We start from the raw sequence: 15,288 nt of genomic DNA, 5'->3' as shown, positions 1-15,288 counted from the left end.
TAGGAGGTGACATCCTCATATTTGGCAATTGCTCCGCCTCCACACCAATAACGTCCTCATACATGTCGACACACACGTACCGACACACAGCAGACACACAGGGAATGCTCTATACGAAGACAGGACCCACTAGCCCTTTGGGGAGACAGAGGGAGAGTCTGCCAGCACACACCAAAAAGCGCTATATATGACAGGGATAGCCTTATGATTAAGTGCTCCCTTATAGCTGCTTTTATATTAATATATTGCCATTTATTCTGCCCCCCCTCTCTGTTATACCCTGTTTCTGTAGTGCAGTGCAGGGGAGAGACCTGGGAGCCTTCCTGACCAGCGGAGCTGTGACAGAAAATGGCGCCGTGTGCTGAGGAGATAGGCCCCGCCCCTTTTTCGGCGGGCTCGTCTCCCGCTATTTAGTACATTTAGGCAGGGGTAAATATCTCCATATAGCCTCTGGGGCTATATGTGAGGTATTTTTAGCCTTTTTAAAGGTTTTCATTTGCCTCCCAGGGCGCCCCCCCCCAGCGCCCTGCACCCTCAGTGACTGCCGTGTGAAGTGTGCTGAGAGGAAAATGGCGCACAGCTGCAGTGCTGTGCGCTACCTTAAGAAGACTGCAGGAGTCTTCAGCCGCCGATTCTGGACCTCTTCTTGCTTCAGCATCTGTGAGGGGGCCGGCGGCGTGGCTCCGGTGACCATCCAGGCTGTACCTGTGATCGTCCCTCTGGAGCTTCATGTCCAGTAGCCAAGAAGCCAATCCATCCTGCACGCAGGTGAGTTCACTTCTTCTCCCCTCTGTCCCTCGTTGCAGTGATCCTGTTGCCAGCAGGAATCACTGTAAAATAAAAAACCTAAGCTAAACTCTCTAAGCAGCTCTTTATGAGAGCTCTCGGCCGGGCACAAAATCTAACTGGAGTCTGGAGGAGGGTCATAGGGGGAGGAGCCAGTACACACCACCTGACCTGTAAAAGCTTTACTTTTGTGCCCTGTCTCCTGCGGAGCCGCTATTCCCCATGGTCCTTTCAGGAACCCCAGCATCCACTTAGGACGATAGAGAAAAAGACAATTCTGCTCTCAAATCCTCTATAATAAAAGGCTTATGCTGCTCCTCACTCTGGGGGGGAATTCAAGAGTTTTGCAAAATGGCGGCCACTGGATGGCACAGCCGCCGGCACTGACATTACTGTTATGCTGTTCCATCATTTTAACAGGCTGGTAACTAGGACACAGAGGTGTCACGGGGTCTGGTGACACCCGGTGCACACTCTGTATCACTTGGTGCGCCCGTGGCTGAAATGGGGTGTGGCCTAAATTGGAGGGGGCATGGTCTCTTGGAATTCCGGATGACATCACTCCGGGGACAGGCCAGCATCCCTGGAGATGCTGGGCTGCCCTTGGTGACTGCGCTGCCTACACCATCGGCTCCTCTTCTGTGGCAGGAGCCGGGTGCTGCAGGTTCTGTGGCAGGAGCGGGGTGCTGCAGGAGAGTGTAATACTGCAGCACCTGGCTCCTGTCACTGCAGAGGAGATGGCAGTTTGGTGTCACCAGTCTGAGGGTGACACCCGGGTGCGGGCTGCACCCCCTGTACCCTTCTACTGACGCCACTGCTAGGGTGTTAATAAATATTGCTGTCATTTTCATATAAACTGTTATATTGCTATGTGTATAAAGAAGATCACATTTTTGCAGTTACACTGTTAATAAAATTATTTATAAATAAAATGGTGAAAAAGAATAAAACAGAAGCACACAACATAAAAATTATCATCTTATTAACTGTCTCTTTGAAGTTAAATACAGCGAGACTGTTTACATAAAGGATTACTACTCGCATTTTAAACATATATAAACTCTAAACAGTTTTTTTAAAACACGTAGTAAAAACAATGAAGACTACTAATACACGGAACCGAATAGCATCGCTGACTTACAAAGCAAAGCAGAAGTAAACTGGAGTTTCAAGGTCACCTGTATTTCTTACAAGCCCAGATAATAAAGGAAACAAAACAAAAAAATGTAAAACAAAAATAACAAATGCAATGTACAGTGCAAGTATCTATATACTGTAAGATCTGTCCCATCTCCGACATGCACGCCCCACTTCAACGGCTCCAGCTGCAGCGAGTGACAGGACAGGCCTTAGTAGGAGAGGATGGAGGACCAGCTGGAACGGGGTAAGGACTGCAGGATGGAGGAGGCAGGACGGGATACGGACATAGCTTTACTTTAATGGCTGGGCACAGATATAATGTGTGCTGTCTTTCAGACGAATACACCATGAAATGAAAAAACTGTTAAATACAATTTTCTCACTAAACTAAAACAAGTCACAAAACATCTTACCTATGGGATAGCCAAGTGCAAAATCATTGCTCTGAGTTGCAAATATAGGGAAAAGGCCAGCTTTGCTGTATTTAGTTTGCGGATTTGCCGCTAATAAAGTTAACACACATACTATTAGGAACACAGAGGCTTTGGCAATCACAATGCTATACAGGAACGACCAATTAACGTCAGACAAATCCAGGACAACCATATTTTTAAACAGCAGAGCCGGAAGTGCAAAACGGGAAACATAGTTGCCTAGTCCTTTGGCCTGAGTGGAAGTTATCATGTTGGCTCTCCCGGCAATATAGCCGCACAGGATGATTCCAAAACATTCCAAGAGAGCAGGGAAGAGCCTGTTTATGGACATGGTGGGACTCCCATTGGTGACGTTTGTTTGTTCACCCAGGGTGTCAGTCATATTGGCAGAAGACACGTTCTTCCACAGCAGCTCAGAGGTGGTGTCCATCGTTTCGCTTTATGTTCGTCAGCTGTGTCAGTTTCCAAAATGCAGATTCATGATGACCTAATAAGTAAAAAAAAGATTAAAAGCATTCCAAGCATTGTTACCGAAAAGGGGCCGGATGTAATGACGTCCAAGATGGCCGGAGGTGCGGGTTCCCGCTCAAACTCAGACTTTTTTCTTAAATCGGCAATCATTTACAAGGCATGAGTTCGGCCAGGAACCCGCACCTCCAGCCAACTCGGACGTCATTACATCTGGCCCAAGATCAATATTCCCAAACACCTAAAAGCAAGAAGTTACTTTATTTCTTTTTTACTTAAACTTTATGAATTAATTAAAAATCGTTACATATGTATTAATACTGGTTAAAAACTAACAAAATATTTGTTAAAATAAGTTTTATCCTATAAAAAAAAAAAAAAAAAAACGAAATAGGGGAGATAAAGTACCAGCTAATTAGCACCGACTTGTCATATCACAGGCTGTGCATGAAAATGACAGTTAGGAGCGGATTGGTTGTTATTACATTTTATTTATAAGGCGCCACTGATATGGATGAGTACCTGGAACTCAGGGGAGTATGCGACAACTGGGAAGTTCCAGTACTCACAGGTAAAGCTGCAGCTAGAATTGATGTCTGCAGCAACTCGTGCTCTACCCCTGACTCAGTTACCCCTCGTAGTGGTCGGATGGTGCCTGCGGTGCTAGTGTTCTTCTACCCACGGCAGGCGCGTTTGAATGGGTAAATTAGGTCCGCCCAAACTCCGATGCCCCCCGGTCTTATTAAGTGGCAAGGCACCACCCGAGACTGCGAGTAAGGGGGAGCTTACCTAACCCTGCAACACCAATGCACAAGTGATAATGAGAACAACAATGATCTTAGATGTTATAAGCAAATAAACAGTGAGAGCAACAATGCTCAGGGATGTTAAAGATATAAATATAAATATAAACAAAGGTCCGCACACATTAGGCGATGTCACTCTATAAGCGACGACGTCTAATGTTTCCCCTCCCGGGCCGGCCGGTCGGCGGCCGCCTGTACACACTGAGCTATATGACCGCTCATATCACTCAGTGACGTCACGCCTCCACCAGCCGTACATGCAGGTCCTGAACAACAGTCCAGATCCTGCATGCATGCACTGCCGACAGCGACGACCGTTGCCGACCCGCAGGGCTGCGCATCGGCTGTCGCTGGCTGCATACACACTTGCTGATAAAATGAGCGAAGTCGCTCAGGGCGGGGGGAAATGAGCGACGTCACTTATTTTATCGACAAGTGTGTATGGGCCTTTAGCGTGGATACGCCACGAAAACCTTTACACACCGGCTGGCAAGATCTGGTCAAGAATCGATCTGTCAAAGTGTCCAGGTCACAGCAACACAGACAGGAACTCCAACGAGCTGACAGGTTCACACAGAAGTAAGAACTATCACCAGCATCTTTGAAGTGACCAGGAAGAGAATATAAATGGTGCTGCACCAATCACAGAAGAAACTACTTAATACAAATATCGTGCAGCTGTCCTGCTGCACGTCCTTGTACACAGCTGGGTACTTAGTTACCCAGCAACGGGGAACGCAGTCTGCCTCCGGCATCCCCGTTGCTATGGATTCGGTGGCTCACAGCGCCCGGCGTCTGCCTGTTGCTAGGCGCCGGGCGGGGACCAGGAGACTTTGTAGCCGGTGCCTGCCTGTTGCTAGGCGCCGGGCTGGGGTCAGCGGGAGGTGCGGCGTCCCGGCTCCACGGCAACGGCCGGGACACGCACCCCCTAGCGCTAACAGTAACCCCCCCTTGAAGAGGGGTTAAGAAACCCCCAGCTCCAGGCTTCTGGGGATATTTCTTGAAAAATCATTTCTTTAATTCAGGAGCATGAAGGAAACTTCCCAGGCAACCAAGTTCTCTCTTCAGGGCCGTAACCTTTCCAATGAACTAAAAAATGTACTTGACCCTGTACAAACTTGAAGTCCAGAATTTTCTCAACAACAAAATTATTGATGTCCTTGAATCAAGACTGGAGTAGGTGTCCTGAAACCTCTTACTTTAAAATTTCTTAGAAACAAATGGCAATTTAAATAAAGAACAATGGAAGGTATTATTGATTCTCAAAGACCTGGGTAATTGCAGACGAAAAACAACAGGATTTTCTGGATGATTTGAAATGGTCCAATGTAACGGGGACCCAATTTTTTAGATTTCTGGTGGAGCTTGATGTTTCGCGCAGATAACCATACCATGTCCCCTACTTTAAAAGAACAAGGTTTCCGAAATCGGTCAGCAAATCTCTTAGATCGGACTGCCACATCCTCCAAGGCTTGATGTACTCCTAAGGCGAGACACAGGAGAAAAAGAAGAAGAACTAGACAGTCGTGATGGAGTGAAAGTATTGAATTTAGGATGAATACCGGAAACACAGAAGAAAGGAGACATGGAAGTTGAAGAATGTTCAGAATTATTATACGCAAACTCTGCAAAGGGTAGATAGTCAACCCAATCATCCTGGCATTTAGAGATATAACATCGTAGATATTGCTCCAAAGATTGATTAACCCGTTCTGTCTGGCCATTGGGCTGAGGGTGATATCCTGACGAGAGACTGATATTGATTCCTAGTTCCGCAGAGAAAGAACTCCAGAAACGGACTATGAATTGAGAGCCTCTATCCGAGACAATGTCTTGTGGTAGGCCATGAATACAGAATATGTGCTGAACGAATAAAGAAGCAAGATCCTTAGCATTAGGCAATTTAGACAGAGGAATGAAATGAGCCATTTTACTGAAACGGTCAACCACCACCCAGATGACCGAACATTTGGAAGATCTTGGTAAATCTACAATAAATGTGATATACAGAAGTAAAAGGGCAAAAAAGTGCGCTACCACAGCTGCTATCCGGGTAAACTAAAAAGGAGTTTCACCACACTCCAATGACGAATAGACAAACAAAAAACATATAGGATACCACTGAACCGGCGCTGTAGGGAGGTCAATTGTTTTCGTGTTCATGCAATCTCATTTCTTTGGCTCAATGTACCCAAAAGAAAGAACATAGAAGGAACATGGTGTGATACCTTCTAAAAACAAATTTAATATCACAAGTTCACATAAAATTAAAATATAAAAGGTCAGTGTGTTATGACCAGTAATCTCTTGTTCTATTTAAACAACAATAGATATCTAGGCATTCTTTGGTGGACTGTATCCCGGTGGATCTACTCGTGAGAGGAGGACGTGGTACGATCTATGCCAAAGAAGGAAGGCGGACGGACATCAGAGGAACTCTCCTGCTGCAGCTGGAAAGCCTGAAGTCCATACGCCAGTAAAACTGTTTGTGCCAGTTTTCAACCTGCATTTGGTAATTACCCATTGCCTATCCTTTCAGGATACAGTCCACCAAAGAATGCCTAGATATCTATTGTTGTTTAAATAGAACAAGAGATTACTGGTCATAACACACTGACCTTTTATATTTTAATTTTATGTGAACTTGTGATATTAAATTTGTTTTTAGAAGGTATCACACCATGTTCCTTCTATGTTCTTTCTTTTGGGTACATTGAGCCAAAGAAATGAGATTGCATGAACACGAAAACAATTGACCTCCCTACAGCGCCGGTTCAGTGGTATCCTATATGTTTTTTGTAAATCTACAATAAAATCCATTGACAAATGGGTCCATGGCTTGGAGGGTACAGACAGGGGAAGTAATTGTCCAGAAGGAAGAACACGAGGAGACTTGTTTTTGGGACAGACAGGACAGGCCCTAACAAACTCTTGAATGTCTGCCTTAATAGTTGGCCACCATACAGAGCGTGAGAGAAGATGTAGAGTCTTATTAACTCCTGGATGTCCTGAAGTCTTGTTGTCATAGAATTCAGATAACACAGCTGATCTGAGTTTCTCTGGAACAAACAGGAGTCCTGAAGGAGTCTCAGATGGGGCCTGCATCTGTGCTGACTGGACTTGAGAGACAAGATTCATGGTTAGGCCAGCAAGGATACACCCTGGGGAAAGAATCGGCTCCGGACGCTTAGAGACTTCATGACAAGACAGAAAACTTTGGGATAAAACGTCAGCTTTGATGTTTTTAGAGCCGGGCCTATAGGTAATCATGAAATTGAACCTGGCAAAAAATAGTGCCCATCTGGCTTGTCGAGGATTTTATTTTTTAGCAGATTCAAGGTAGACTAAATTTTTGTGGTCTGTGAAAACAGTTATTGTATGCCTTGCTCCCTCCAGCCAGTGTCTGCATTCTTCCAAAGCACATTTGACTGCTAGAAGCTCTCGATTCCCTACGTCATAGTTGACTTCAGCAGGAGAAAATTTTAGAGAGAAAAAGGCACAGGGATGGAGCTTATGACGGAGTGGATCCTCTTGCGAAAGGATAGCTTCAACGCCTACTTTGGAGGCATCCACTTCTTCAATGAAAGGTAGATTTGGATCGGGATGCCGAAGAACAGGAGCAGAGAAACGCTTTTTTGAGATCCTCAAAAGCCTTTACCGCCTGTGGTGGCCAATGAGCAGGATCTGCACCTTTCTTGGTCAGGCTCACAATTGGAGCAACAATTGAGGAAAAATAATCAATGAATCTCCTGTAATAGTTTGCAAAACCAAGGAAACGTTGAGTAGCTTTTAGATTGGAAGGATGGACCCATTCCACAATTGCCTGAAGTTTCTTAGGATCCATAGAAAACCCCTTGGAGGTGATGAAGTATCCTAGAAAGGCCACCTTCTCAACCTCAAATTCACATTTTTCCAATTTTGCATACAGATGATTTTCCCTTAGTTTGGTGAGGACCACTTTTACATGAGCTCGATGTTCTTTAAGTGAGGCAGAGTAGATCAGAATATCATCGATATAGACGACAACAAATTTTCCAAGGAAATCCCGAAGAACATCATTTATGAGATCCTGGAAGACGGCAGGAGCGTTGGAGAGTCCAAAAGGCATAACCAAGTACTCATAGTGACCCGAATGAGTATTGAATGCGGTCTTCCATTCATCTCCCTGCCAGATCCGAAGGAGATTATATGCCCCTCGTAAATCGATCTTGGAAAATATTGTAGAACTTCTGAGCTGATCAAACAAGACAGTGATCAGGGGTAATGGGTATGAATTTTTTATTGTAATCTTATTCAGTCCCCTGTAGTCAATACATGGCCGTAAAGAGCAGTCCTTTTTACATACAAAGAAAAAAAAACGTCTCCTACCGGTGATTTAGAAGGCCTGATGAAGCCTTTTTCTAAACTCTCCCGGATATATTCCTCCATAGCTTTCGTCTCGGGCAAAGAGAGCGTAAAGACGGCCCTTGGGAAGTCTAGCTTCAGGTATGAGATTGATTGCACAATCATAAGGACGGTGAGGAGGCAGAGATTCAGCTTTTGTTGTTTGGAGAAAATGTCTGTAAAAGATATGTACTGGGTTGGCAATCCTTCAGGGACAGGAAGAGCTGAGCGAACCAGCATGGTCAGGCATTTGATTGCACATTCCGTTACCCAAGAAACCAGATCTCCAGTACTCCAGTTGAATACTGGACTATGAATCTTAAGCCAAGGCAGGCTCAGAACAATAGGAGTTAGGGGGCAATGTACCAGAAAAAAAAAAGATAACTCTTCACAATGGAACACTCCGACAAATAACTGGAGGACTGGAGCCCGGGTACTGACCCGACAGTTTTGGAGAGGACTACCATCCAATCCACAAAAGGGAATTGGTAAGCAGAGTTTCTGTAGGAATTTCTCTGGCAAGAGCAAATTCCAAGTCCATACAATTTCCGGCAGCCCTGGAATCAACAAAAACAGTAACCTCACTAGGACCAGAAGGGGTTGTTATCCTAACGGGTAACAACAACAAATTATTTGGGGAGATTTAACAGAGACCCGAAAAGACTCTCCCAAAATTTCTCGGGTCTACCAGTTTTCCACCTTCTGTGGACAAATGTTCCCCAGATGTCCCTTGGTCCCACAATAGACACAGTCCAAGAGTGCGACATCTCACCTTCTCTTGAGGCGTTAAACAGAAAGCCCCGATTTGCATGGGTTCCTCCATATCCCCTACAACCTCTGACACCATCCAACGAGACGCAGGTGAGGGGACCTTCCTCTCCATTCTTCGTTCCTGAATCCGCCTATATACTTTGATGGCTAACTCCATGAGTGCATCCAGGGTGGCCGGAGAAAGATATTGGATGAGAAAATCCTTGATTTGTTCTGTTAATCCTAACCGAAACTGACTCCAAAGTGCTGGGTCATTCCAGCCACAATCATTGGCCCATCAGCGAAATTCGGTACAATATACCTCGGCAGAGTTTCTCCCTTGTTTAAGAGAACTAAAATGGGCCTCTGCGGACGCTGCCCGATCTGGATTATCATAGAGAACACCTAAGGCTTTAAAGAAGGAATCCACGGAAAGCAGACTAGGGTGATCTGCTGAAAGGCCAAAGGCCCAAGACAGTGGGTCACCTTGTAACCGGGAAATTATGATCCCTACTCGCTGGGTCTCAGTGCCCGAAGAGAAAGGCCTGAGCTTGAAATACAGCTTGCAACATAACTGTTTACGGTCTCCAGAAAACCTATCTGGGAGGTTTAGCTTCGGATCCCGGAGAGCGGATAATGAGACAGTCTGGGTCCTACAAGTTTCCTCCCGAGTGTCCACTTGAAGAGTAAGATCCTGTAGCTGCTGGGTCAAACCCTGGCCCGCCAGAATCTGAGCCGGATTTTGTGTTGGTTCCATCCGAAGACAAACGACCCACGCCGCTACGTTTTTTTTGGCTGGTGATACTGTTATGGATGAGTACCTGGAATTCAGGGGAGTATGCAACAACTGGGAGGTTTCAGAACTCACAGGTAAAGCTGCAGCTAGAATTGATGTCTGCAGCAACTCGTGCTCTACACCTGACTCCGTTACCCCTTAGTGGTCAGATGGTGCCTGTGGTGCTAGTGTTCTTCTGCCCACGGCAGCTGCATTTGAATGGGCAAATTAGGTCCGCCCAAACTCTGATGCCCCCGGTCTTATTAAGTGACAAGGCACCACCCGAGACTGCAAGTGAGTGAGTAAGGGGGAGCTTACCTAACCCTGCAACATCAATGCACGAGTGATAATGAGAACAACAATGGTCTTAGATGTTATAAGCAAATAAACAGTGAGAGCAACAATGCTCAGGGATGTTAAAGGTATAAATATATACAAAGAACTGTTTGCGTGGATACTCCATGAAAACCTGAACACCGGCTGGCAAGATCTGGTCAAGAATCGATCAAAGTCTCCAGATCACAGCACAACACAGGCAGGATCTCCAACGAGCTGACAGGTTCACACAGAAGTAAGAACTATCACCAACGTCTTTGGAGTGACCAGGAAGAGAATATAAATGGTGCTGCACCAATCACAGAAAAAACTCCTTAATAAAAATATCGTGCAGCTGTCCTGCTGCACTCCTTGTACACAGCTGGGTACTTAGTTACCCAGCATCGGGGAACGCAGTCTGCCTCCGGCGTCCTCGTTGCTAGGGATCCGGCGGCTCACAGCGCCCGGCGTCTGCCTGTTGCTAGGTGCCGGGCGGGGTCCAGAAAACCTTGCGCCTGGCGTCCGCCTGTTGCTAGGCGCCGGGCGGGGGTCAGCGGGAGGTGCGGTGTTCCGGCTCCACGGCAACGGCCCAGGACACGTGCCTCCCGGTGCTAACAGCCACAAGTGTTTCGCAGCGCCGTACAAAAGGACACTACAGGGAAGTAGTTGGTAGTTTCTCTCTCTCCACGGCTTAGTACATCCACCCCACAGTGCCTTAAAACATTTTTTCTACACTATATAGCTTTTTCGACAATTCAGATCTATACACTATAGATATTTTTTTGTATTTTTTAATTTGATTAGGGTGATACCGTAGACACAAATGTTCTGGGTTTATGACTGGCTTCTTGTCTATTAACAAAATTTGATACATTGTACCAGCCTCCCACATGACATGCCTTATGTTGCAGTAATAATTTACATCCATCAAGGACTAGCCAGTGTCCCTTAGAAAATAAATATATTAGAACTGTAAGGCGCTCTCGGTATCTTCTTCCTTTCAGTTTCTAATGACAGGGATGTCCTGACCATAGAAACGGTTTCCACTTCTCCGGCTTGTTATCTCTCCTCGGCTACAGTTAATCGGCTTTATCTTCTTATTTACATTTAAATAAATATTGTGATCCATCCAACTTTTTGCTTTTATGTGTTTTGGTACATATAAATGACGAGACTTCCCATATCGGGTTGTAGTTATAACGTTGGCTGTCGGGATCCCGATGTTCAGGAGTCAGACGCCAGAATCTCAACAGCCGACATATTGCCGCCGGTCGGAAAGCGGACACCCCCCAGTAATTCCCACTCGGTTGGTGGGTCCACAACACCAACGGAGTGGGAATAGAACCTGCGGCGAGCGTAACTTACCACCGGGCCCGAAGCGTGTCGAGCGGAGCTAGCCCACGAGGGGACTCACTGTCGGTATACTGGCAGACGGGATCCCGCTGTTGGTATACTGACAGCCGGCATCCCGTCAGTCGGTATATCATATCCATTCCCCCATATCAGATAGTAACTGGTCAGGTATTAGTCTGCTACATCTATATTATTATTGTACAGTATTATAATTAACAGGTAGATGATGGGACATTTATAAACAGGAATAAACCACAGTAGGTGTAATCTGGTGTGGTAGTGTCAGAGGCGGATTTAGACCTCATCGGTCCCTAACCAAGACACCGATTTGGGTCCCCCCTTCCTCAAGCAATCCTCAGTGTGCCCCCCTCCCCCACCAATTGTAGCAGACAGGTCCCCGGGTGGTAGTTGTATTCATTATTGATTACCAGTTATTTATATAGCGCAAATATATTCCGTAGTGCTTTACAGAGAACATTTGGCCATTCACACCAGTCCCTTCCCAAGTGGAGTTACAATCTATATTCCCTACGACATGTACATACATTCACGCTAGGGTTAGGTTTTTTGAGAGAAATTAGCCTACAGTATTGGATTATTTTTGGATTGTGGGAGGAAACCGGAGTACCCCGAGGAAACCCATGCAAGTACAAGAATATACAAACTCCACACAGTTATGGGCCCTATACACTTATTTTACTGAACGAAATGAACGTTCTCGTTCATATCGTTCAGTGTGTAGGCACCACTGATGAACGATGCGCGGCCCCGTGTTCGTTTATCGTTGGTGCCGCCTCGTTCATACCTGCAGGCCAATCTGCAAACTCTTGTTCATATTAAAATGCAGGGCTATAGAGCCAGGTGACGGGGGGAGTGAAGAAACTTAAAATAGAGTATTATAGCATATTTATATATCACCAGTCTGTGTGTGCCTCCTCCCCAGCCATGATTGTAGAAGGTGGATGTTAGACATTGTACTTAAAATAACACTGTCCACCCCTCATTCCCCACTCCCGACTGATTGGAATTTGAAGTAGGTGGATGTTCTATAGAATGAAAACAAATTCTGTTATAAAGTACACTGGAAGCAGTGGCGGAACTTCCAGCGGTACAGCAGGTGCAATGCACCGAGGCCCACCGAAGTAAAGGGGCCCACAACCGGCAGTACAGGAGTACTGAAATGCCCATCATTCATTGTACACAGCAGCGGCCACGGCTGTAACTAGAAGGACTTGGAGGAGGCAGACAAGAGAAGGGGGCACTCCCACTACCTCCCCGTGGCGTCTCAATTGTACTTACCATCCCCGCCCCTTTCCTCCTCTCCAAGTGCATTTCCCCTCCCCTCCTCTCTGAGTCTCTGTTGCACTCCCGTGTCTGCTCTTTCCCTCTTCTCCGAGTGTCAACTGCACTAGTTGTTTCCGCTGCATATTGGAGGAGTTTTTTACATGGTAGATGCTAGATCCAAGGACCTCTGACATCAGGGAGAGAAGCAAGGCCAGTGGGATAATACTTTCACTACCCACGTCAACTACTACTCCCTTTATTAACCCGGTGGCAAGCAAAGAGAGTCACCAAGCACATAGCACAGCCTGCAAGGGTACATTACGGGTAACCTTGCTCCTCCCCCTGGTGACATCAGAAGTCCTTTAGCCAACTTGGATATAGAAATGCCCTTTATACAGCCTTATAGGCGGGCCCCTGGGACCAGCAGGGCCCACAGGGTCCTAAGCAGCCGCTTTGGTCGCCTTGTGGTAAAACCTCCTCTGGGTAGTGTGCCGCTTTATCTTGCCAGAGATCTTAATATTGACAGATGCCATAAAGAACTGATTTTATAGGCTAATCCTGACAATGATCCACTTTACAGCTGTTTGTAAATCGTTTACTATCTGAAATGTGTTTAAGAGCTTACAAGTGTTTTAGTCCACTGGTTACTTTGCTTAAATAGTATTTTCATTTCATATCATATCATGCAAGTGTCACTGACAAAGGAGGCAAATATTTTGTGAGCTTAACAAAATCATTCTTCAGACTTTAACCTTTATGTTGTACTTTGTTCCCCATCCATTAGCGATAAATGGTTACTAATATAAGCAGCCTGAATATTGGCTCATCTGACAAATATGTTCATGACAGATAAACTTAGGTTTGGTATATTGTTAGACATTCAAGCGCCTTGAGTCCTATAGGGGAGAGTTTGCTTTATAAAGAAAATTATTGTTATTATTTCACATGTCGACACAGATGTTGTGCCGACTGTTAGAATTGTGATTGTTTTTTCTGCCATTATGGGCTAGATTCAGAGAATCACACATTCATTTTTTTTGCAAATTGATGATACTTGGGCCACACTGCGCACTTCCCAATATGGTCTTGCTATGTGAATCTAGATGCACTTTGATTGACAGCCAGTGACAGTTTACGGGAGTTAGCGTGGAGTGGCGACTAATACGCAGGAGTGTTGTTACCATTCTGGGGGCTTATTGCAACAACCGGCTGCGTCTTCATACGCAATGCGACTGCGTCTTCGCATGCAATGCTTCTGGCCCCGCTGTCTCAGTTGCAAAAGACATTCTGATTAACTATATGGTCAGTTGTTGCAACAGATGTATGTCTCCGGGGCGCAAGGGGTGGATCTAATAAGCTGCTGATGGGCGTCTCTTAACAAAAGACAGCACCTGTAGTATTAGCAAAACTTCTCAGATCCGCACCAACCGAAGACGCAGCACCGCCCCCCTCTTGCATCCATCTCAGAATAAGGCCCTCTGACCCTAATAGAAATGTTGACATTTTTACCAAGTCGGCATAAGCAATGTCAACTTTCTGCTGCTGACATTGTGAAAGGAGACATGGTGACTGAATCGGTAATACACAGATAAAGCATATTTCTTTAGACGCACAGTGCCATTAAACAATAGTCACATGGCTTATCAATCACACCTTTAATGCTCTGGTACCACTGAAATAAATGGGAGGGAGCAGGGTTATTGTGTGTAGATAGGCGTAGACTGCAAGCTTACCTAGCAGAAGCAAGGCGGGGTGCTGCAACTTCGTATTGCTCAACTTCAGCAGTGCGCTACCCAGACTGGGTAACAGCTGGGCTCATGTGCTCATCTCCACCTAATGAGTTTGTTTCTGTATCATAAGCAAACCTACACTCCTCTAAGGTTCCCATGTGACTGTGCTGCATTTACTAAGTAAGCTTCAAAAAAGCATAATTCCTTCGATGTATGCAGAAGGCAGGTGACTGAATCCTTGTGCCAGTGTTCCACACATTTACCTCTAGTTACATTTGTGTTTGTTTGTACTTTCCACTTAGGATAAGAATCAATAATGTCTACAAGAAACTTTACATTGTGTTCTACCCACACTGCAATGAGCATAAGACCAGTGACATTTGTGTCTATTAATATCAATTGCAAGCTAATATCATGCGTCCATGTGCTTACGTTCACAAAAATAGCTCCCTGACTGAAACCCACAAAATATGTGTATAGAATAGATCTCTCTCTCTCTCTCTCTCTCTCTCTCTCTCTACAGCTCTGACTGATAGAAACAGTACAATACCTGATGCCTAGGGGCCTCCAAATTCATGACAGCATGTCCCATCCACTTTCCTATTTACTGCATGACGCACACACAGTTTTTTGCACAATTCAATAAGGACATAAATAAAATTATGGAATTACATGGTCACATGTGGGTGCTTCTGATTAGTTCCTCTTGCTTCTATCATGGCAAATAGAAAACATTACAACACCTTTGCCATACTACATTTCTTCACCATCAAAACTTGCAGTAGCCACATGCTAGATGCAGAATCTCCGTCAGAGTACTGTGAGCTATTAAGCGTCTGAGTTCCCAACCAGTTATGCAACACTCCCATAAAACTGTGCATCTTGATGCGTGCGAAGAGCCACCTCCCAGTCACCGCCAGGGACGCCCAATAGAATTCTCAATGTGCGTCTCAATCGGTCCTGCGACTGCATACACACTGTAGGACGCATGCTGTGTGTGACTTTTTAGTTACTTAGACGCATGCGTAGTTAAAAGAAAATTGACCATTTGAACCATTCGATAA

The 15,288-nt window shown here is 45.5% G+C and overlaps 1 protein-coding gene across 3 annotated transcripts in view; it reads right to left on the bottom strand.

Moving 5' to 3' along the window:
- Nucleotides 1-15,288, bottom strand: part of GPR155 (G protein-coupled receptor 155) — a 187,653-nt gene that overhangs the window by 110,230 nt on the left and 62,135 nt on the right. For all 3 annotated transcript variants that reach the window (XM_063933431.1, XM_063933432.1, XM_063933430.1), the window contains exon 2: nt 2,340-2,847. In XM_063933431.1, the coding sequence (XP_063789501.1) occupies nt 2,340-2,790 (451 nt within the window). In that variant the 5' untranslated portion in view covers nt 2,791-2,847. The remainder of the gene's footprint in view (nt 1-2,339; nt 2,848-15,288) is intronic.

Source organism: Pseudophryne corroboree, chromosome 7 (assembly GCF_028390025.1).
Source record: "Pseudophryne corroboree isolate aPseCor3 chromosome 7, aPseCor3.hap2, whole genome shotgun sequence".
Lineage (NCBI taxonomy): Eukaryota > Metazoa > Chordata > Amphibia > Anura > Myobatrachidae > Pseudophryne > Pseudophryne corroboree.
Note: the sequence above shows the minus strand (reverse complement) of the source record. Positions and strands in the feature narration are given on the sequence as shown.